Genomic DNA, 22,751 nt, shown 5'->3' with positions numbered 1-22,751 from the left:
GCTTCAAATTGTTTTGACCTTATTTAAAAAATGTGTTAAAGTTGCGTAATGAAGAACCGGAACGCTTAACGTTGTGTCACTGTGGGTTTTTTTTTCTCTTCTTTTCCTCTTTTTCTTCCACCGATGTCGGGTTCATAGTGTTCTAGTGAGCTACGAATTAGCACATAGATGCTAATGTGAACGTGCGCCAAACTACTGGTGGCCATGGAAATTCCGGTATGATGACGATGGCGACGATAAAAGAAACCTCTACTAGCTTTACGAATTTTTCCACGATCTGCTGGTGTTGGTTATAGACTAATTGGTATACCCTTGCAACTGCAATAAAATAGTTGAAAAGTATCTACCTTCCAAGTGGCTATATGTATCTTAATTCTGTTGCTGTGAAGTGGGAAAACAGCGTCAGATATCAAGGTGTACTGCTTGATAAAAAATTACTTTTAAATCAATACTTTAATGCGCATGCCTACCCCGCTATTAACCCGAACTCATACCTCAGCTTGGATCAAAAAATGTAATTCTGTAGATCCATTTTCCAATTCCAATGGCTGGTTTTTAATCTGCCTAGGTACCGCACTATTACAGACCTTCAACAAGAGAGAACACTATAGTCGAGCAAGCCCGACAGTGAAATACCCTGTATCCAGGGAAACTTCCGACACTGATGTATCTGCGCCCCTAGCAGAAGCAAAAGGAGAAGAAGAGCGAACTTGATGCTAATAACTTTTCTTAGAATTAACCGATTTAGATGAAATTTGAAACAAAAGTAGATTATTATGTATAAATTATCTGTGCAATGTTTGCAGTTTGGTTAATGTATCTTTTGAAATGTGGACGGTATTGACGAAATTATGTCGCCTGGGAAGGGGGGGAAATTCCAAAAAATAAAATAAACTCGTCCTTTCTCGGACCTAGGAGAATCTGGATGCCAACTTTGGTTATTCGAGCTTTTATAGTTTCTGAGATCCCTGCGTTCATCCAGACAGACGGACGGACCGACGGACGGACATGTTTAGATCGATTTATATCGTCAGCTGATTCAGAATAGAGATGCTTCCTTCTTCGCACAAACCTAATATACCCTTTTTACCTACGGGTACAGGGTATACAAAGTATCACGTATTGAAGTGGTTGCTGATAGGCTAATACGTTTAACTCTTAATTTTTTTTTAATAGATTTACTTATTCTACTTATAAGTGATAATGGCATAATGTTATAAATAGCATTTCCGACTGTCCGTCTGTGTGAGCGTCGAGAACGTTTGAATAATCACAGCTAAGGAGACCTTGGTGTTTGGTCTGGTTTGTAGACTTGTCTTAGCCATATGCTTCAGTAATCTTTAAACCTTATCTAAAATATTTTCTGAAATTTGATTGAAATCCGTTTACTACGATACATATGTGTCAAGGAAATGATTACAGTCTCGGCATACTGGGAATCTTGAGATCCCCACAACATAACGATTCCTATTCCAAGCAAAATAATTGCACTCTGACTTGCAGCTTTCTGTTCGTTTTTTTATTGTTTATACTAAATACGCGTCGAGAAAAAAAAAACAATGTAGGACTAAAGAGTGCAAGCAAACCTATAACCAGTTAGAGACATGTATGCTGCTCAATGGAAGCTGTGCTCTCGATCCTTGAACTCGTACAGCGTGCTATAGCTGAAGGCATTCTTGCCATGATCAATGCCTGGCACCGGCTTACTGTCGAGCTCCAAGTCCAGGCCGCCGATATGGCCATGTTCGATGGCATCGTACTCCTTGCCCAGAAATTGGGGTGCTTCGTACTGCTCATGCCCCTCACTGGCAGCCGCCTCGGCATATTCCTCGCCACCGCTATAGCCATAGTCTGTCGCCCCTGATATCTCGTGCTCACTGACCTCCTCATGTCCTGAGCTCAACGGACTTCCGCTCTCCAGGCCGAGGAGCGCCTCCCCACCACTCTGAGCGCCCGCAAAGTTTCCCAGAATACCGGCCGCCAGTCCATGAACACTGGGGGCGTGCAGTTCACTGCCGACATAGCTCTGACGCGATAGCTGGATCTGCAGCATCAGCACAATGCAGAGCTTCGTCAGATTGGACCAATGGGCGTGCATCCTTCAAAGATTTTTCAGTACTCGAGAGCTGGGCTAACCGAAACGGCGAACTGGTTTAAGTCAACTGATTTATTTTCCACAAACCATGTACCACTTATATACTTTGTTTTCGCACACATTTTCCTCGTTTTCCTTCTCTTCACCCACAACAATAACAAAACCGACGAAAACAACAACAACAACAACCAAAAAAGCAATACCAGCGATAGCTAACTATTCGGCTCGTTGGCTTTCTATACTCTTTAAAATACTGTGGGCTTGGACGAAGTACAATTTCAATCCGCAAGCGACTGGAGTTGAAAAGATCTCTTGAAATTGTTCCTTCACTGTCGATTTATTGATCGGTTCCGGCAACTACAAATCATATCTTTTGTATAGAATTGTTGATATGCCTGTGAAGAGTATTGAAGGTTCGTTGAATGTGCCTGTCTTCTCTTTGATTGGCTGTGATGTAAAAGGCTCGCCTCAATACACACAGACAAGCATACCGATAATTTGTGATTATACGAACACATCAGCATTACATGGCTGCCTTCATGAATATAACTCGGCGATACATTCGATTGCATTATAATTTATACAGCTCCTGCCCTGCCCCATGACGTGTGTTGCCAAAAACTTAATTTTATTGGCATCCTGCTGAGACCTGAGTACCCTGCCATATCTTCTGAAAAATAGGCCATTAAATGGGTAAACATTTGCAACAAATGTTCACCAAATTTGTTCACATGTGTAATTTGTAATCGGTATTTTGTTTCTTTATGCCACACATTAGTATGCGTTTGGCCTCACATTAGGCCTCCCACATTATTAATCAGAAATACACACATTTTCAGCTGATACTGCTACGAGTCTATCACAATTGTCAGTTCGGCAAAATATTGAATTCGTGAATTCGCAACGTGTTTCTGTCCCGGGAATTCGATTTATTTATGTTCTAGGTAATATTTTTGATTGATTTATGCAAAATAAACAGAACTGCGTGACATTGCAACAAATGATATTTCAATTAGATTTGATCGGACGATAAGTAATATTTATGCACTATTACATATTGAGGCTGTAGCGATTAATTCGGAGTATTACAGTAGTTCTAAAAAAGCCAATAATGGTGACTTGATTAGAGTAGAGAGAGAGAGAGAGAGAGAGAGAGATAGCTGGAATCAAAATAGAAGCATTCGATTGCTCAACAAGTTTTGTGATTCTACCTCCCATATATGCCGAGAACTTTGCGTTCATACAGACGAACATAGCGAGCATGGTTTGACATGCTGATTAAAAAGACATACTTATACATCCAACTATCTACCATACTCTCGAACGCCCTCGCTCCATTATACAAGTATATCTGAAAGCAACAATTTGTCCATACTCGCATATGTATAGCCCGTAAATATCTCTTTGTGTTCGTAGTATTTGGCCATTAATTTGCACTTGCAACTCGCCACAAATGTATGATGTGCTTCCGCATTCGCAACACTAACAGCAACGAAAAATGGCAAATACTTAGTCCATGATCTGGGTATATATTATCAGTATGAAGACGCGAAAGAAACCTACGCACTAACAGACGTCCGTCTTTATGAATATCGAGAGCTTTTGAATAAGAGGAGCAAGAAAGCAGTATTATATTATAAAGATGCCGAAGGAAGGATCGGTGCTAAAACCAAGTTTTGACACAACAAATTGTTTGAAAATTATGATAACCAAATTTATTTACAATTTATATTTACAATATTTACTTTTTCAATGCCTCTGTATTACCAAAAACATTCTCATTACGATAAGCTGAGTAGGCTTCGTCATAATATCCGTACAGAGCTTTATTGATATTTATGACCTTTATATGATGCATCACTATAGTTTCATTGAAATCGACGCACTATATCTTATAGGACCAGGGTAAAAAACATTCCGATTACGCACAACTTCTTAATTTATCTTAATATCCTTACAATGTTTTATTTATATTCATGACTTTTTTATGATGTCTCACTATAGTCTGAAGTTTTTTCAAAATTGGCGCACTATATCTTACTGTATAGCTACAAAGGGCCCGACCAACAACTTCCTTCTTAACCATAATTCCGTCACAATACAAGTACTAGGTTTTATATGATGCCTCACTATGGCTTGAAGTTTCACCAAAATCGGCCTACTTTATTATATTGTTATATTAACAATTCTTAGAGTTGAAGGACTGTGGTAGTGGGTTATTCTGTATTCTTAGTATTTTCTATTCACTTCATAATATAATGTTAGTCGTGAAAAAATGACTACGACTCCAAAATACAAGTAGCTGTTGGATAGTGTTATTGCTGGTTCATAATTGGGAGCAATTAAGAGCGTAATTCAGTCAATAGCAGACTGCAAATATGAGTATAAGAAATGCGGGTCTACGGTCGGTATAAGTGGGGAATGGGTATATTGGGCTGGTGCGTGACACGCTTGAGCTTACCGAAGCAGAGCTGTAGACTCTGGCTGTAGCTGTAGCTCCGAAAAGCGTGTGTGTATGTACGAAAGATTGCACAAAGACCAACTTGTTATGTATCTCATAATACGACGCGAGTCTACTAACATATATAGTATGTGTATATTTATAGTATATATATATCAGTATGAATGAATTACGTACAAATGTAGGTATGTCGGGGGTATAGCTAGAGCAAATATTTATATAGACCAGCCAAATAGTTTGCTGCTACTGTTGCCAAATGCCCACATAGATAAGTGAGTTTCGTAAGCGGAGGGTGGGAGGTCCATGAAAGTATAATACATTTGCCAATATTTTTTTTGGAGGCTGCCGAATTTGTATCATATTCGATATTAGTTCATGACATCTGGGTTTACGTGAAGTAACCATTAAGATGTTACCTTTCTCGCTTTTATATTGGATGCTATTATTTAATAGCGCTTTAGCACTTGAAGACTGACTGAGCAAATCCGATTCTTCCACAAATTGCTGGGTATTTCCATCAATTCAAGGAAAAGGGTGTAGGGTATTTCGTTGGTTTTACGTGAAGTAACCATTAAGATGTTACCTTTCTCGCTTTTATATTGGATGCTATTATTTAATAGCGCTTTAGCTCTTGAAGACTGACTGAGCAAAACCGATTCTTCGACGCGATTCTTCCACAAATTGCTGGGTATTTCCATCAATTCAAGGAAAAGGGTGTAGGGTATTTCGTTGGTTTTACGTGAAATAACCATTAAGATGTTACCTTTCTCGTTTTATATTGGATGCTATTATTTAATAGCGCTTTAGCTCTTGAGGACTGACTCAGCGATACTATTCTTCAACAAATTGCTGGGTATTGCTATCAATTCAAGGAAAATGGTGTAGGGTATTTGATATGAGAGCCCCACATGATTTCATCCATAACTTTACAACTAAACATATTTAGTTAAGACTTTGCAATGAGGCTTTATTGCTGCGCTCAGACGACATGTTTATAATATACTATATATTCGGGTAGCTGTCAAATCTGACAATGTTGCAAAATTTGAAGGTCACGAATGAATGATAATGCTTTGTGTTGACGAATTTAGTAACAAAGATCGGGTGTGGATCGTTTGGTTAGCGAATCAATGAGCATGTGCATATGTGCACTTCAATGGCAATGGAGAGACATTATTGGTGCGGCTATATAAAATATATATGTCTGTTACTATGAGTAACGTAACGAGAAGAACGAGTCATGTGTTTGTTCTTTTCTTTTTGGTGCAGATTATGGCCAGGTATTATAAAAATCATTAAAACAAATTGCCACCAAATCTTTAAAAATAAACAAGTTCTTGACACTAAGCTTTATTTCTGCACCGTACCTAAGACAGCGTTTTCGAAACATTCTATAGCTCGAGGAATTAATAGTCGGCCTGGCAAAGGGGTTCGCTTAGGTTGGATTGGGATGGTGGAGGAGTAAAATATAATCAACCACGCACTTAGTTTCCTAGAAATGGGGCTGCTGTTTTACAATTGGAGTAATATATTTCTGAATATTAGATGCCTTATGTGAATACGCAGAAAATGTGTTTTTTGGGACACCCGGCTTCTAATTGTTTTCCCTGAAATTAAGATAGTTTAATGTGAGACGTCTAACCCTCCATATATCAACCATATATCAACTTCTTTGATATTTTCTTTATTTTCTAATTTAAAATGAATATTTTCCGAAGATTCGAAATTGGAGCTTCTCTTTCTAAGCTTTCGTCTCTCTTTCTGTTCCGTCCCGTTCCATAAACTTCCTTGTAGCGTCTAGCTATCTTTTAAACTGAAGCGTCCCTCAGTTCTACAAATAAGTACATTTTATGTGATTGCTTAGGCGTTTGCGCTCATACACAGCTTGTACTGCCTTGCCTTGAGTCGAGTTGATCTAGACATATCCGTCTGTTTGTCGATCCATCCATCTGGATGAAATGAAAACATGCAACTCAGAAAACATGGCAGCAACTCATGTGTGACATGTGTGTAAACATACCTACAGTTTTGGGCAACAAATCGAGCAAACACGTTAATTGAAGCCAAAGCGGGTTTCTGTTCCTGTATCTGACACACAACCACAAAAATAGCGTAGCTTTTAAAGTGGAAGAATAACGTTATAGGTGTGGTACTTATTTCAACGAAATAATTTTGTAATTCCCAAAGTCTCTGCATCCTAAACGGTTTTTTAACAGATCTGAAGTGGGTGAGATGAAGATTTGAGATGTGAAAACCGATCTATATAATATCAGAGCTGAATGTCAGGCTTAAGTCTTTCGGTTGATTTTTAAAATCACATTTTATGATAATATTTAAATATATAATGTTCAGGCAATGCAGTGTCTAGCTAGGCGTTATTCCCCGAAATAAAAATCACACTGAAAGTGGAATATATGTTTAAGATCACTTTTCGGGATCATATTTTCGGGGCCATTTCAACATACCCATAGGAAGTTTGTGATCTATTTGTTCAGAATAGGGGACTAAACATAGCGCTAAACTTTATTGCAGACTTGAGGGTAGAATTGGCATAGTTTATAAAAAAACTTTCTCCGTTGCATATCACTCTTTGAGTGGAAGAAACTCCCCTTTAACCCAATGGGGGTATATTGTCGCTCAATTTAGAAAGATAACAACTCATGTTGCATGTGGGCGGAGACACCCTCATAATTCTGTGCATAAATAGGGCTGCGATGGTAGTACGCCATCCAGTACTTACCACACACCATGCTGCTGTCACACTTCCCGATGCTGGCCGCCATATTGCTGCCTCTGGCTGCAGCTCAGCTGACCCTGCCGGGCCTGCCTCTGGCTAACATCACTCAGGCAGCTCAGGAGCTGGCTCTGCAGACCGAGCAGTATGTGGCGGGTGTGCCGCTTGCTCTCGCAATCAGCGTAATAAATAAGCTATGTGAGTAGAGTGCCTGTCCGAGGATTGATCCCAACACTGATTGACACTGCCTCGCCGTTGTCTAGGCTCCAATGTTGTAGCCACCGGTATTATACAGTCCCAGGTTCAACCCAATGTCAGTCGCATGCATTTTCAGCTGCGAAACAACTGTCACCGCGATAGCTTCCCGCTGCTCGCAGCCGAAGAAATGTGGCGCAGTCCAAACTTTGATCCGAAGAAGAAGGTCGTCATTTTGGCCACCGGCTGGACCACAAATATCAACAACTCGGAGGCCATTGATGCGTTCGAGAAGGCCTACAATTGTCGCGGCGATGTTAATTTTGTGGTGAGTGGCTAAGCCAAAGAACCACACCAAGAAGTTAGCGTACCTTGTACCTGAAGAGTAAAGAAGGAAATGCATCTGAGTAGGCGTCTCAGATCCCATGTTCTAGGGAAATACTAGATGTTTTGGGATATAACAGTTAGGGATAGCAAACTTGGTATGTGACTCCTTTTATGCAGATTAAATTTATTGCAGACCTTATATCGTGGTCAAAAGGCCGACCATCTTAAAAGTACATGTTATACCAACAACTTTTGAACTCTGTACCTAAAAGATCCCAGAGTATATTAGGTTTGCGGGAAGGGAAAAACTGTAACAGGCAGAAGGAAAAATATATATATTCTTATTCTGTCTGTCTGTATGAACACTTGGATCTCACAGACTATAAGACCTAGAGACGCCAAATGTTGTATACAGTTTTCTGCGATCTTTGTGTTCATAGAGACATGGCTATTTCGAGAGAGAAAGGATGGTTAATAATCGGGCTGGCGTTACTTTCACATTTCAGGCACTCGACGTGGCACGCTTCATAGATACGTTGTACGTCTGGTCGGCACTCAATACGGAAATTATTGGCGAGTACCTGGCTCGTGGTCTTATACATTTATCCCACATAGTACCCATTGAGAGGGTGCACTTGATTGGCCACAGCTTGGGCGCTCATATAGTGGGCTCTGCTGGGCGCCACTATCAAGAACTAACCAACAGCAGTCTGAGGCGCATTACGGGCCTAGATCCCGCCAAGCCGTGCTTCAACGAGGGGGAGGTGTTGTCCGGTTTGCTGCGTGGCGATGCCGCATTCATTGACATCATTCACAGCAGCCCGGGTGTGGTGGGCCAGCGCGGTCCACTGGGCGATGTGGACTTCTATCCCGGCGGCCTGGGTCCCATCGCACCTGGCTGCTTGGCGCTGGATTTGGATTGCTCGCATGAGCGAGCTTGGCAATACTTTGAGGAGTCCATCTATCCGGGAAACGAAGACAACTTCTTGGCCGTCCGATGTCGCTCGCTGAGCAGTTTGCGCGAAGGTAAATGCCCAGGCATGGCCTATCCAATGGGCTATTCCACCCCAATGAGCATTAAGGGCGATTACATGTTGGATGTGAATTCGCGTCGGCCCTACGGACAAAATGCTGGTGAAGGGTCCATAGATGTAGTTGGCACCACATGCGGGCGTTGTGAGTAATACCTGTATGGGTTGGATGGAGCCCACTAGCTGTCATGTGAACTGTTTCCACTCTTAGTCTGCTGCACGCATTCAATTCGATCGGTCGTGATATTTAATAAAAACATATCATATATTTTGAGTATAAAGATTATTGTTTTACAAGTAGACTTTGTTACAGTGTAAACCAAAAAGTTAGCAAATGTATGTAAACATAGCAGAAATAATCCATCGGTCCAACTGTTCGTTTGTATGAACCTTGAGAACTTCTGAACCATAACAGCTAGGGACCCTAAAGGTGGCATGTAGCCTTGCATTACCCATATGCGGAGCAAGTTTATTACAAATTACATGTAGCTTCATTATTGTATAGGAATTATTGTCATAGGAATAATCGGTGCATAAATTATTCTTAGAGGAATAACTTGTTTGTTGATCCAGATATTTAAAGAAACCTGGTATGTAAGGATAGGAAGAATTAATGGAGAATTTATTTTTGGAACGAAAATTTTATTTCTTTTTGAGATATCGAACCCAAATATAAGGTATTATGTTTTCTTTTTACTGCTTCACTGTATTCTGACGGTTTGTAAAAAATCAAAGCACTGTATTCTATAGCTGTCATAGGAACAATCGGCTGTAAATGCACACCTAGTAGAATAACTTGTTTATTTATGGAGAAATTGTGGTCACATTTAATACTTATTAGATGTTAATAATATCTCACTATATTCCGAAATTCATATTCATAGAAATCGGCTACTTTAGGAACGATCGGTGTAAATTTCATTTCTTTGTATCAAAATGGGGCTAGTACAATATATTTCCCAGGCTCGATAAGTGCCTTAATGCAACAAATTGGAGTAAACATCATTTGCAATTAAAATGAGCAAAACAAGTATCTTAATAATAGAAGTAATATATGCCACAATTAATTTGTTATTCGACATTTGTATATATCTCACTGTCAAGTGATCAGCACAGCGTGACGAGTCCACACACTGATGTTCGTAGGTGAATAAAACTAAACGCCTATAAAATTGCAATAATATCTAGTAGAACAAGAGAGAACGCTACAGTCGAGCAAGCCCGACAGTGTAATACCCTGTACCCAGGGGAAATTAAAAAAAATAAAATAAACTCGTCCTTTCTCGGACCTAGGAGAATCTGGATGCCAACTTTGGTTATTCTAGCTTTTATAGTATCTGAGATCCTTGCGTTCATCCAGACGGACAGACGGACGGACGGACGGACATGTCTAGAGCGATTTCTCTCGTCATGCTGATTCAGAATATATATACTTTATGGGGTCGGAGATGCTTCCTTCTGCATGTTACATACTTTGCACAAACCTAATATACCCTTTTTACCCTACGGGTACAGCGAAAGACGTGGTTAGATCTAACAGAATGAAGAATATAAAGTTTTGGGGAAAGATTTGGTAAGAAGGGTAGGTTCCAAAACAGATAAAACATGCTGTTCTGAAAGATAATATCGTTATTAGAAAAATATAAAAGTAATTTAAAATAATATCACCATCATCATTAATACCTTGGATTTGCAAAGTGACAAAAATTGAACATATGCTTAAAGTACAAATGGAAGTTCTTAGCAGCTCATGGGTAAAAACTTTTCAAATGAAAAGCATAAACAAATATTTTTCGGAGGAGCTTGGAAAATTCATGGAGATAAATCTCACATTCTGTATCGAAAAAATTCACTTTCTATTTCCGAATTCACATTTCAAATATTCCATACCCAGCTACTACTATGGCTTCATATTCTTATCATAACGTAGAATGTTGTTATAGAGCAGTCAAAAATGCAAAAATTTACGAGAGGACTTCCAGATAGGACTTCAAGATGGGACTTCAAGATTCTTCAATTTCATAAGAAAAGGTTTGACAAAAACAATTTTATTTTAAAATTTGATAAATTCCCACTAGGGGTTCATTTGCGCAGCGGGTTTTAAAAAATTCTTGGAAGAGACTTCACTAAGTACAGTCATGTTCTCTTAATAATCTTATGTTCTACCTGAACTGAAAACTGGTAACAGAAATAAAGGCAAATTTTAAATTGTTTCTCTGCTGCTGTGTGTCTGTCTACGCTTGCGGCATGATAATAGGGGCGCTTACGTGATGGACAGATCTGGGGAGTACGCCGGCGCATTAATATGTGATTCTCGTAATCTGAGCTCTACGTTCACACATACATATGAACATAAGGTACTATATATACGCAGGTAAATAAGTAATCGTAGCAGTGGTGATTCAGGCCGTAATCCATTTCGGTGCGATTAGAATTGAAATGTATTCAGATGAGCGTAAGGCATGCGGCTGCAGGCCACTCCGCTGGCAGCCGGCGACTGACGCCGTGAGCCAAGGCGAGCGACCATATGGGAACATTCCGGTTTTAGATGTAGAACCTAATTAAGTGACAAGTGCACCTTATCTGATTGATGCGCGCGAAACATATGGATGTAGTAGACGTCAGTGGTTGGTGGGAGCGGCGGCGTTGTCGGCATCGCACTATAAATATTTTTGTCAGATGTTTCCGGCATTCAGTTGCAATTTAGTCGCTGATAGTCCCGTATTCCCATTTCATTTCCAATCGAGCCAAAATGCAAAAGCAACTACCAATGTTTCGAGTGCTGCTGTGCCAGCTTCTGGTGCTGCTGGTGCTGCTGTTACCGGCGCCCGGGGCTGCTGTCCAGTTCACATTACCCGATGTACTGGACTCTGTGGGCAGTGTTGGTCGCGGCATTGTCAATTCCAATGTGCTGCCCACCCCACAGGGTTTATTGGATGGTAGCAAGCAGTTGATTGCGGGCTACCCCTTCGAGTTTGTGTCCACTTCGATCAATTCTTTATGTGAGTGAAAGCGAAAGTAAAAGTTGAGCCCGAACTGCAGCGCCATGTCTTGAATGCTTTCAATTGCAGGCTCCACAGCGTTGTCCTCTCAAACCATCAAGTCGAAGGTGACGCCGAACATAGAAGAGATGAACTTTCAGCTGAGGACAGCCTGCAATAAATACAACTATCCACTGCTGAAGGCCGATGGAATGTGGCGCAGTCCCGAGTTCGATGCTAAGAAGAAGGTCGTCATTATGGCGACTGGCTGGACAACAACCATTAATGATACCGACGCCATCGATCTGATATCCCAAGCCTACAACTGTCGCGGCGATGTGAACTTTGTGGTAAGTCCAAAAAGTGACTGACCATGTAGAGCTGCCACTATGTATTGTTCTTCGTAGGCAGTGGATGCGGCCAGCTTTGTGGATACTCTTTACACTTGGTCCGCTTTCAACACCGAGGAAATAGGCCAGAGCATTGCGAAGGGTCTGGTTCGGTTGCTGGAAATAGTGCCGGTGGAAAATATACATCTGATTGGGCACAGTCTGGGGGCGCATATTGTGGGTGCTGCGGGCAGACACCTCCAGCTGTTGACGAACAAAACTCTCCCACGCATCACCGGCCTGGACCCCGCAAAGCCCTGCTTCAACGAGGGTGAGGTGCTGTCGGGTCTGCTGCGCGGCGATGCCAAATTCATCGACGTCATACACAGTAATCCGGGAGTTCTAGGCAAGCGGGATCCCCTCGGCGATGTCGACTTCTATCCTAGTGGACTCAGCCCCCTACCCACCGGCTGCCTTTCGGTAACCTGTGCCCATGCCAGGGCCTGGCGCTACTATGCCGAGACCATATTTCCAGGAAACGAACGCAACTTTCTGGGCAAGCGCTGCAGTTCGCTAACAAGTCTGCGAGAGAATCGCTGCCCGGGAATTGCACAGCCTATGGGCTATGCTGTGCCGCACGACTTGCGGGGCAACTATTTTCTGGAGGTGAACGCCAAGGAGCCTTTTGGCTTACAAGGCTCAACCACACGTGCCGCCCGGCACGCCGATTGCGGTGTATGCCCGAAAAAATAATAGTTATGTGTTTACCTTCGAAGACTCGAATATTATATATTTTATATAAGAAATTTGTGACTATCTTAAGTTGAAGAAAATACAGATCAGCCCACATTGTGTGTTTTGGTGATTCGTACTTGATATGAACTTGAGGCTGCGCTCAGGGCCAGGTAATTGCGTAAGCTGAATTGATAGGTGTTTGGTAATCTCATTGTCAGATCAAATGTCCAGCTAATAATAACTTGCTTTCTATGCATTGAAAAAATAGATTTCAGCTGTGCAGCCAGATGCTAAAAGCGTATACCACATAGTTACGTGGCTATATTTATGTAACAGATAGAATAGCCATGACGAGATGAATGTCCAAGGTGTGATCGTCCTTTTGTTCGACTGTATGAGCCTCTAAGTCTTTTTAAGTATAACACCTGCGAACACCAAAAATGGCATGTCGACTTGTCCTTTACATGTGCAGATAAAGTTTATCGAAAATCATAGTAAGCCCCATTATTTTTTTTAGATGCCATATAAGCACTATATCATAGGCAGCCTTATGAAAGAAATATTTAGGAACGAAGTTTGGTATTTTAAGGTGTTGTTTGTTTAGTGCTTTGTGACAATCTGAAGTTTCATCAAAGTCGGTTTACTATCATATAGCTGACATAGGAACGATTTTACAACCTTTTTATAATACTCTAATATAATACAGAGTTTCGTAGAAATTGGCTCACCATCTTGTAGGTTCAATGGGTGCAACAAACGTCAGTTTACTAGAAAATCTTTGCTAGAGAAAATGTTCTACTCGTTATTCGATAGGTATTTAGCTTTTTATGAGTTATATTTATGTATTTTTAACAAATCCTGTATATTTCAATAATTTCGGAACTCTATATTGTGTATAACCAGTCGTTGGCATTCCGGACCTACCTTTTTCTTCATAACACTATTCAAAATAATGCTTAAGATGCGATGCAACTGTTTCTGATAATTTCGTTACATAATAAACAATTGCTTTATGGACATTAAGTCGAACTTTGAATGCAAATTAGTTTGCTCGATTATCTAAGATCAGTCAACCCAGACTAGAAATTACATGTTTTCACAAATAAATTTCACAAAATATTCTTTACGAGTACATATAGGAAGCTGGGAACACTGGGAAAATATAATGCCAAATTAAAACTATTTAGAATATTTGGAATGATCGTGAGAGTTATCTTTTGGCAGTTGGGATTTTATAAATGAAGTTTGTTTTGCTCTAATTGTATTAAATCATGCTTCCTTTTAGAATTTATTGCTTATATCTGCTGGAAATAGGTACTCGAGAATCTGAATATCAAAATTCAAATTTATTCTAGATAACCTTTTACCCTTTGGCATCGACTTCTTTATAATTTGTTGGCAATCTGCATTCAGCGTTTTGCGTTTTTCTTCGCGTTATCATTTTCGCAATGAGTATTAAAAAAAACGTTCATCAATAATGATCTTAATTAATGCTTGTCCAAACTTTCGATTGATTGTGATTGAGTTAGATGCAACTGGATTGTTGTTATTGTTATCACTGAAAACGGAATGATGTTCTTTTGTTGGGTTCGAATTAAACGTGTCTTGGGAATATGCAGACGATGAAATAAAGTTTTGGCATGGGACGAATGTCAGTATATGATTAAAACGAATAATACTTATCAGCTTCAAGACGTGTCATCTTCAAAACGTAAATGAAGCTTTAGGTTCTTGCCTTAGTGCTGAATGATTGTGATTGAGATGATTGTTGTTGGAAGAAATTGAAAATGTCACTTCTATTGCCAGGCTAGAAGGAATAAAGATTTCAATGATTAAAGGAACTTAATTGGTCAAGAATAAATAGTTATTTCGGTTAGGAGTATTAATTGAGAGATGTAAAGAAAAGACTCATAGGGGCTTGTGCTGAAATATCTCCAATCTTATTCACTTGTTGGTGGCATCGTGAAAATTATGAAAATATGGCAAAACAACATCTACTAGTTTTGCAAGCTAAGCGCAATGACAATTTAATTATTTTTGATTTGTTATTCGAAAAATTGCAAAACACGATGTGAGGAATGCCAGTGTTGACACGCCGAAATCTGTGTACTCTTTATAACCCAAGCCTGTTATTCAATTACCGCTTTTAGCCAATATTTTTCGAAAATTGATCGTGTACCTGGCACAGTTCTGGACACTTTTTTCTTGAAAAGCAAACCCGTTTGAATTGAGATTTGCGCATGAATTTAAGCAGCACTTTAAGAATGTCTACTTTGCATACAAATTGAAGTTCCCCATATTCTGCCACTTAATTTTGGGCATTTCCTATGTACGCAGTTACTTGGCCATAGCAGTGAGAAGTAGGCCGCAATCATTACAGCCAAGTTAAGCTTACGCGGTGGCTCCAAATCGCAGTGACGTCTTAACAGCTGGCTGGCTGGCTAGCTTCGTGATTAAGCACGGCTGAGCTGTTGCACATTCGCACATACATACATATGTATAGTATGTGTGAGCATACTACTTGTATATACATGTATGTAGGAATGTATATGTGTAGGCATGCAGATAAGTACGCCAACAGCTATAGCAGATGAATCATGTTTATGGGCTTTTTTGCAGCAACACTTTCCGCCACGCATGTCAAGGAAATGATCCATCAAGCATGTCAGTTTCGTAGAACGCCGTCGCGCACGCACCGTGGTGTGGATCCATCCAAGAATATATGCCACTGTTCCGGGTCTGTAATTTGACTTAACATTTGTACGCGAACTATAACGAAGTATATTAGTATGAAGTATGACAATTAGAAGAAAGGGTGAAAGGCTATACTAGTTTTGTGCGAATGTATGTAACACACAGAAGGAGGCGTGGCAGACCCCACAAAGTATATATATTATTAATCAGGATGACAACACAAGTCGATATAGCCATGTCCGTCCGTCCGTCCGTCCGTCTGTATGAGCGCAAGGATCTCAGAAGGTACAAGAGCTAGAATTACCAAACTTGGTATCGAGGTTCCCCTAAGCCCTAGGCAGGTCAAGTTTTTTTTTTTATTCTGATACACCCCCCACCGCCCCGCAATTCGTATTTCTTCTTATAACTTCCGTAATTCTTGGAATTTTGAAATCAATTTTGGTAGTTACATCCAGTTAGTGCGTATATGTCCGTGTGCCAAGTTTCATCATGATAAGTCAATTCTGAAGAAAGTTATAGCCATAAGTAAAATCGCTGCTCATGCGCTGCCTGCAGCTCTGTCAGCAGCGCTGCCCGCAGCTGTTGTTGTTGTTGCTGCTTTGGTTCAACATTGTGCTGCATACATACACGCATATAAACACGCATAGGTACGCGATGTAAATGTATGCTGTTAAAACTGAACATAAACATGTATTCTAATTTAATTTAATTAATTAATTATTTTTTTTTAATAATTTAATTTTAAAAAAATTTTTTTTTTTTTAAATTTTTCTTTTTTGTGGAGAGTTTAGACTATTTTACTGGCCACATTTTCAAATACACTATTTATTTTTCTAAGTCGCGATCAAACAAACTACTTCTAAGCTGCAATAAAAGACACTTTTTTATCACAAAAACTGATTTCCTCAAGCATTTCAGTCAAAATTTTAAATACTTTTCAAAGCTGCCTTCTTATTATTTGGGCAAACAGTTATTTGTTTGATTAATTATCTGCAAAGTGACATACAAAAGCATTCGAAAATGCACACAAGCCATTTTACGGTATAATAATAATATAATATTAAGGTAACACACTGAAGACCCCACGAAGTACATAGGATAGGTGTATCCTAACAAAAAAGGATGTAAGATTAAAGCCTGTTACTTACTATTTGACTGTTGTTTACAAGAAGCACCCCTAAGTAGAATCTAGGTCGTCTTTGATATTGGTTCAAACTTTTCAGCGATAGTATTGTATTAATACAGTAACGATGAGCAATATGTTTCCATGTGTACCACAATTTCGCTAAAAGTGTAGAATAAAAAAACTCTTGCTGTCTAAGGACTAAGGGAGTCCGCATACCAAGTTTCGACAATATAGGCTCAGTTGTTTCCGAAAACCAGGCGTTCATCCAGACAGACGAACGAGTCTTAATAAATTTGCCTCGTCTATGTGCAAACATGTGCCTTAATTCAGTTACTCTGTGATGTTTTCGATTGTAGTCTCCACGCTTTTTTAACCTTAAAAAAAACCTGGCCAATTCTTTTGTCTCCTGCGTTTCTTTCCGATTTAATTCCGATTGAAAACTCTATAGTACAAGGTACATATCTTTTCTATCCCCACAAGTCCAGACAATGCGTGAATCCTCTGTGATCGATTTTTCGTTTCCATCATGATGAAATCCTTTTATTTGGGGAAGAAACTTGCGAGTTTTGCCTCAGTGTGGCAGAAGAATGGCATCTTTTGGTGGCGTTACTTGGAACGGGTGTTAACGGCTCAGAGAACGACCGACCTGCTGCTGACTGTGTTTTATTGTTGAACTTGTTGTTGTTATAATTGCGGATTGTGGTTGTTGCGACTGTTACTATCGGTGGCTTCTGCAGATGGGGCTTAAAGCGGTTGACCCTGGTCAAGAATCGGCCAGAGTGGTTTAATAAACTGCAATTACATTGCGCCGCCAGTTGTGTGGTTTGTTGCTGCCGCTGCCGCTGCCGCTGCTGCTAGTTTGTTTATCACTCCACCCATTCAGCTTCCCAAACCACCTTCACCAGCAGCACTGATGCAAATTTAATTTACAATTTATTTTGTGGATTCTCAACTTGAAGTGCGATGCGATGCGGTGTGATGTGATGTGGTTCGGTTCGGTTCGGTCAGATAAATAGCCCCAGCTGCGTGCGTTTTGGTATCATTTTGATGCCATTCGTGCTACAGTTTAACACACAGAAGCCCCCCGATATCAGCAGGATACCAACAGGATACCCACAACGATATTTGTGAAATGATGAAGCTCCTTATTGTGGTTTGTGCGCTCGTTGCTTGTGCCTCGGCCGGCTTGATACGCAGCAGTGGTTGGGGTGGCGGCTCCGGTTGGAGCTCAGGTCCCTGGATTAGCAGCGGCAGCAGTGGCTGGAGCGGCAACGGCTGGTCCTCCACGCCCAAGGTGATCAAAGTGATTAAAATAGGTGGTGGAGGCGGCGGCGGCTGGAACCAAGGCTGGGGTAACACTGGCGGCTGGTCCGGTGGTGGCTGGTCAGGCGGCGGCAGCGGCGGTGGCTGGTCAGGTGGAAACAGCGGCTGGAACAGTGGCTGGTCCGGCAGCGACGGCTGGTGGTGATCTCTCTTTTGATAGCCCTTACCAGCATTCAAAAGGCATTGCGACGCCAGACTGTAAACTTAAAAGGGATTTTTTTTTTGTGTAAAACTAAACTAAACTCGTTTTTTTCGCTTACCAAATACAATTACGAAACCTGCATTTAAAATGAAAGGCACACCTTCCATGATTTCTATTTTTACGTATAGTATATGTTCCTGGTGGATCGAAAGAGGCAGAGCTGAAATTGAAACTTTAGAAAATGGGCGAGCTAGTGGCAAAATCCAGCCTGCACCTTAAAAAAGTAATATTAGCATCGTATATTCGTACAAAGAAAAGTTATAAACATACATATACATACATATGTCTCGGAAGAAGATCCGTCGAAGCTGAACTTAGCACGTTTTCCTTTAGCTCTAGAGCAACGACGAAGTAAAAGAACTAGTGGCGAAGGTCTAACTGCAACACAAAATAGTTTTCTATTTTGTGGTGTTCCTCAGCTCACCTAAATCCAAAAATGTTCTCAGTCTATTTTCTTCAGATATTCTCAAAGAAAACATATAATTGCTCAGGAAATCAAGAAAATATTTCTTAATACTTAGAAGAAAATATTTTCTGCAACGTAAAAACCTATTTCCTTAAAACGTTGACATATTTTGGATTGATTAGCCATTGGTACTATTTTGAATCGTTAAAACATTGAAGTAAAACCTATTTCGTTCAAGTGCCCTGCTTATATTTTAGTTAAGGCATATTATTGCCAAATCATTAATTTGAATGATTTAAAATCCCTTGTATTTGACAGAAACCCCACTTGGGAATTAGCAATAGATATAAAAAATAATAGTTTCAGTGCAAGAGGCAGATATTTTATATGGGCTAGACAAATCTATTTTAATCAATCGCCCTAATTTTCCACCAAATTGGATATTTTTTTGCCCATTTTCTAAATATTAAAACTAAAAATGTTGACTTTGCACTTTAAGAACCATAATTTTTGGGGTTTTCAAGCAAAATATATACATTTTTCGAAAATGAAAAAGTCGCAAACCTGTGTTTTCTATTTGTGTATGAATATGTTTTTTTTTTGTTTTTGTTTTTTTCCACCACAGCACTTATGATTGACGAGCATTCTAGCCACGTTCATTGTGCCATATTTTATTTCACAGACGAGCAATTAAATACTAAAAACATTTCCATATTTAAAATTGCCAGCCACCGTTGAACGATGCATACGAATTGCTGGCTTAATTGTTGCTCAGCAGCGCGATTTGTGTTCTGGTTGATCTCGAAACTCACATACAAGTAATCGCACATTTTAGATGCAGCCAGAAGTCCATGAATGTGCGAGCTTTCAAACTACTACATTAACAGATTAGTAATAAAAGTTTTATGAGCAATGCTGAGCGACTCAAGACCAGCAGCGCGGACATACAGTTCTAGTCAACTATGTACCTTCAACCTATTAATAATTCTTCTACCAGATAGATAGGGTCAGCAGTAATGTCCATGTCTCTGGGGCTTGTGTGAGGGAGATTGTCGGTGTCATGGCTGCCAGGTAGGGTGTCTCTGTGCCGCTCACAAGCAAGGTTAGTCAGATTTATGGTAAGCACTGCACTTGGAGATGTTTCCCATGTGTGGCTTGCCAATTGACATTGAACTAGCCGAGTGAGTGTGCTTGTGTGAGAGGTTTGGCTGGCGCAGATCGTGTTGTACACATTTGCAACATATGCTGGCTGATGTAACCGTCACACCGACTAGGGAGTGCTCTCTGAGCAGAAAGAATATGTAAATAGACAGCTGGATTTTAGGTTGATGGCATAATGCAAGAGACGATGCCTATCGGTAATAGGAGAGGGGAAAAGAACAAATGAGATGAAGGTTGATGGGATGATTCCAGAGACGTCTGTCGGATGATAGGAAAGCGAAGAAGAAAATGAAACATAACTACGAAGTGCTCTCTGGATAAAACCATTGATTTGAGGTTAATGGAATGCTTGCAGAAATGAATGAGGAAAAAACAGGAAATATGAAGGGACTAACTTAATTGGTTAATAGACAGATAGATTTAATGTTGTTCGGATGATTTCAGAAACTATGCCTGCTGGAGAAGAACATAAGGATAGTTGGGAAGAATGTTCCGAGTGGTCTCTGGAGAGGGCTGTACAAATAAAAATATGGCTTTGAGATTAATAGAATGCTTACAGATATGATTCCTGAGGAGAAAGACGGGAAATAGGAAGAGAGAAAAGAAGACATACATTTACTTTTCATTCGGCATTATATTTATTTGTGGAGAATTGAGGGCGTTCATTTAAATATTTGTCTGTTGTATGTATGTTTTAAAGAAAGGAAAAGCATTCGAATTCTAAATTAATGACATGTTTATCTTGAACTCAAAGAGAAAATATGTGGCCCGCAATTTCGAATATAATTTAAACTCAAGTCCATGAGAAAATATTTGATGAAATGAAATAAACTTCGGAGTGTGAAGTAAAATGCCAGAAGGCAGTGAGACGCAACACCACCAAAGCAACGTTCTGCCATTTCTAATTATAAGGTGGGTAGATTAATGCGTTTAATGGGATTATTCCAGAGATGAAGTCTTAAGCAAGCGTCAAAAAACGGAGGGCAGTGGTCCTCTATTTGATATTCAAATGAATAGTTTTGGGAAAGTGCATTGTGGATGTTGAACGTTTACGTCTGAAATGTTGTTAAGTACTCGTAATTTTTTAAATATAAACTATAAAAACAAATTGTAATTGCAGTGGTAGCGGCAGAGGCAAAGGCAGAGGCAGCCTCGCCACTATTTGCCCGTAATTAATGACTCGAACATGGCTCAGCGTATTTGCGTTGAAGTGCCTGCTCGGTGGCGTATGCGCAATGTTCCCAACATAAACGACGATACTGTGTATGCGACGCGTGTGCCGCGCACTCGCACTTCAAGTCCACTTGACTAGCATTGTTCGAATTGTTCGCAGCATTCTGCATTTCTCAGCCTTTGGAGCAACCTTTGGGTGCGCCTCACGCTAATCGATGTGCGCGACTGAGTTACTGAGTTACTGAGTTGGTTATGTGGTTAGTTGGTGGTGTAGACATCGTTAAGTGGTTGCCACCCCCGCGATCGGGTGGGCAGCAGATGCTTCAGTTTTATGCTTAATTGCCGCATGATGCCAGACGTGACTCAGCTTGGGTCGAGAGATCCGCTGCATTTCCATTCTGACTATCGGTATATAAGCGCCGCGATACCCTCAGTTCATCATCAGCATCTGTGGAGCTCAGGTTCTAGCAGTTTTTGGACAATCGATACGCGACAAAGTTTTCTACAACAAAGGACTAAAATGCGGCACGCTCTGCTCATTGCGCTCGTCTGTGGACTATTGTTTGCCGTTGCCTCGGCTGGATTACTTGGAGGTGGCGGTGGTGGTGGTGGCCACGGAGGAGGTGGCTGGCAACAGGGTGGCGGCGGACACGGTGGCGGCGGTAGCGGTGGCTGGCAGAAGAACGGCGGTGGTGGAGGAGGCGGTGGCTGGCAAAAGAACGGTGGTGGAGGCGGCGGCGGTGGCTGGCAGAAGAATGGCGGAGGTGGGGGTGGAGGCTGGCAGCAAGGAGGCGGTGGTGGCGGAGGCTGGCAGCAAGGAGGTGGTGGTGGAGGAGGCTGGCAACAAGGTGGTGGTGGCAAATCGCTAGCCGGACATCGTGGTAGCTCAACCTCCTGGCAAGGACAGGGCGGTAAACACGGCGGCGGCGGCGGTGGTGGTGGTTGGTAATTGAAGAAACAATTTGAACGATCACGAGAAACCAGAACGCAAACCACTCGCCTCTCCGTCAATTCTCATATATACTCATGTTAAGGAGACTCTTAGATTAAGCTCTTTGTCTGTGCTTTGAATAAAAAGTATTTCTGCATTTGAAAAAAAAAGGTGGAGAAAAGGAATGGGAGACGGAACACCAAGTCTAACTTCAATAAAGTTTTGGCTTCGGAGCACATCTGGACTCCTATTAACTGGAGAAGTGGGCGGCCTAAACGATGACCAAGAAGCTGTCATAAATATCCATCGTATAATCCAACGATCGTAGTGCTATGATACTGAAAAGGTGGCTGTTGAGATGAGATGGTCAATCATTGATTTGATAATGGCTTTGAGTTCTATCTGAGAGAAGGACAATGATCCAATACTATCCGACGAACGACACCTAGCCTACAAAAAATATAGTTCTTGAGATGGGCAGGACCATTAATTATCAGGTCTTCATGACTAGTTTCGATTGCTTCCGAAAGAAGGTAACCTTTTGCTTCGATCCAAACGATTAGCAGTAGTCCTCATCTAGTCGAGTCAGAGATGGAACTCTTAATTTAAGTGCAATTCCATCACTATGAGGAGTTCATATATAATAAGTATTGTCCCCGTACTGTATGCAAAATAATATTTATTGTTTATTTTCAAAGTTTAACTCTCAACTTGGGGCCAGACTTTGCAGCTCTCATTTGGGAGCTGAAGTTATTTACAAACCCTAATTACATATAACATTCCTAGATAGAATGCTTGTACAATTTGTCATAAATTCCACAGGCCAGGTACTTTAAGTATAGCTTAG

General features: G+C 40.7%; 5 protein-coding genes across 5 annotated transcripts; 4 read left to right on the top strand and 1 right to left on the bottom strand.

Annotated features, from left to right (window-relative positions):
- Nucleotides 1-1,497: 1,497 nt before the first annotated feature.
- Nucleotides 1,498-2,098, bottom strand: LOC115633397. Its single transcript, XM_030530840.1, has one exon. The coding sequence runs from the start codon at nucleotides 2,096-2,098 to the stop codon at nucleotides 1,616-1,618; it is 483 nt and encodes a 160-aa protein (XP_030386700.1). The 3' UTR covers nucleotides 1,498-1,615.
- Nucleotides 2,099-7,304: 5,206 nt separating this feature from the next.
- On the top strand, nucleotides 7,305-8,996 carry LOC115633396 (vitellogenin-3-like). Its single transcript, XM_030530839.1, has 3 exons — nucleotides 7,305-7,488; nucleotides 7,554-7,813; nucleotides 8,319-8,996. Exons 1-3 carry the CDS (start codon nucleotides 7,305-7,307, stop codon nucleotides 8,994-8,996), a joined length of 1,122 nt encoding a protein of 373 aa, XP_030386699.1.
- A 2,537-nt stretch (nucleotides 8,997-11,533) lies between these two features.
- Nucleotides 11,534-13,024, top strand: LOC115633425 (vitellogenin-1-like). The gene is made up of 3 exons (XM_030530885.1): nucleotides 11,534-11,845; nucleotides 11,915-12,174; nucleotides 12,232-13,024. Exons 1-3 carry the CDS (start codon nucleotides 11,596-11,598, stop codon nucleotides 12,904-12,906), a joined length of 1,185 nt encoding a protein of 394 aa, XP_030386745.1. The 5' UTR covers nucleotides 11,534-11,595; the 3' UTR covers nucleotides 12,907-13,024.
- A 4,774-nt stretch (nucleotides 13,025-17,798) lies between these two features.
- Nucleotides 17,799-18,176, top strand: LOC115633395 (protein FAM98B). Its single transcript, XM_030530838.1, has one exon. It carries the CDS (start codon nucleotides 17,841-17,843, stop codon nucleotides 18,174-18,176), a length of 336 nt encoding a protein of 111 aa, XP_030386698.1. The 5' UTR covers nucleotides 17,799-17,840.
- A 3,249-nt stretch (nucleotides 18,177-21,425) lies between these two features.
- Nucleotides 21,426-22,068, top strand: LOC115633427 (loricrin). Its single transcript, XM_030530887.1, has one exon. The coding sequence runs from the start codon at nucleotides 21,494-21,496 to the stop codon at nucleotides 21,920-21,922; it is 429 nt and encodes a 142-aa protein (XP_030386747.1). The 5' UTR covers nucleotides 21,426-21,493; the 3' UTR covers nucleotides 21,923-22,068.
- Nucleotides 22,069-22,751: the final 683 nt, after the last annotated feature.

Source organism: Scaptodrosophila lebanonensis, unplaced genomic scaffold (genome assembly GCF_003285725.1).
Source record: "Scaptodrosophila lebanonensis strain 11010-0011.00,11010-0021.00 unplaced genomic scaffold, SlebRS2 tig00001418-arrow-arrow-pilon, whole genome shotgun sequence".
Classification (NCBI taxonomy): domain Eukaryota; kingdom Metazoa; phylum Arthropoda; class Insecta; order Diptera; family Drosophilidae; genus Scaptodrosophila; species Scaptodrosophila lebanonensis.
This window is presented reverse-complemented; position numbering and strand designations above follow the sequence as displayed.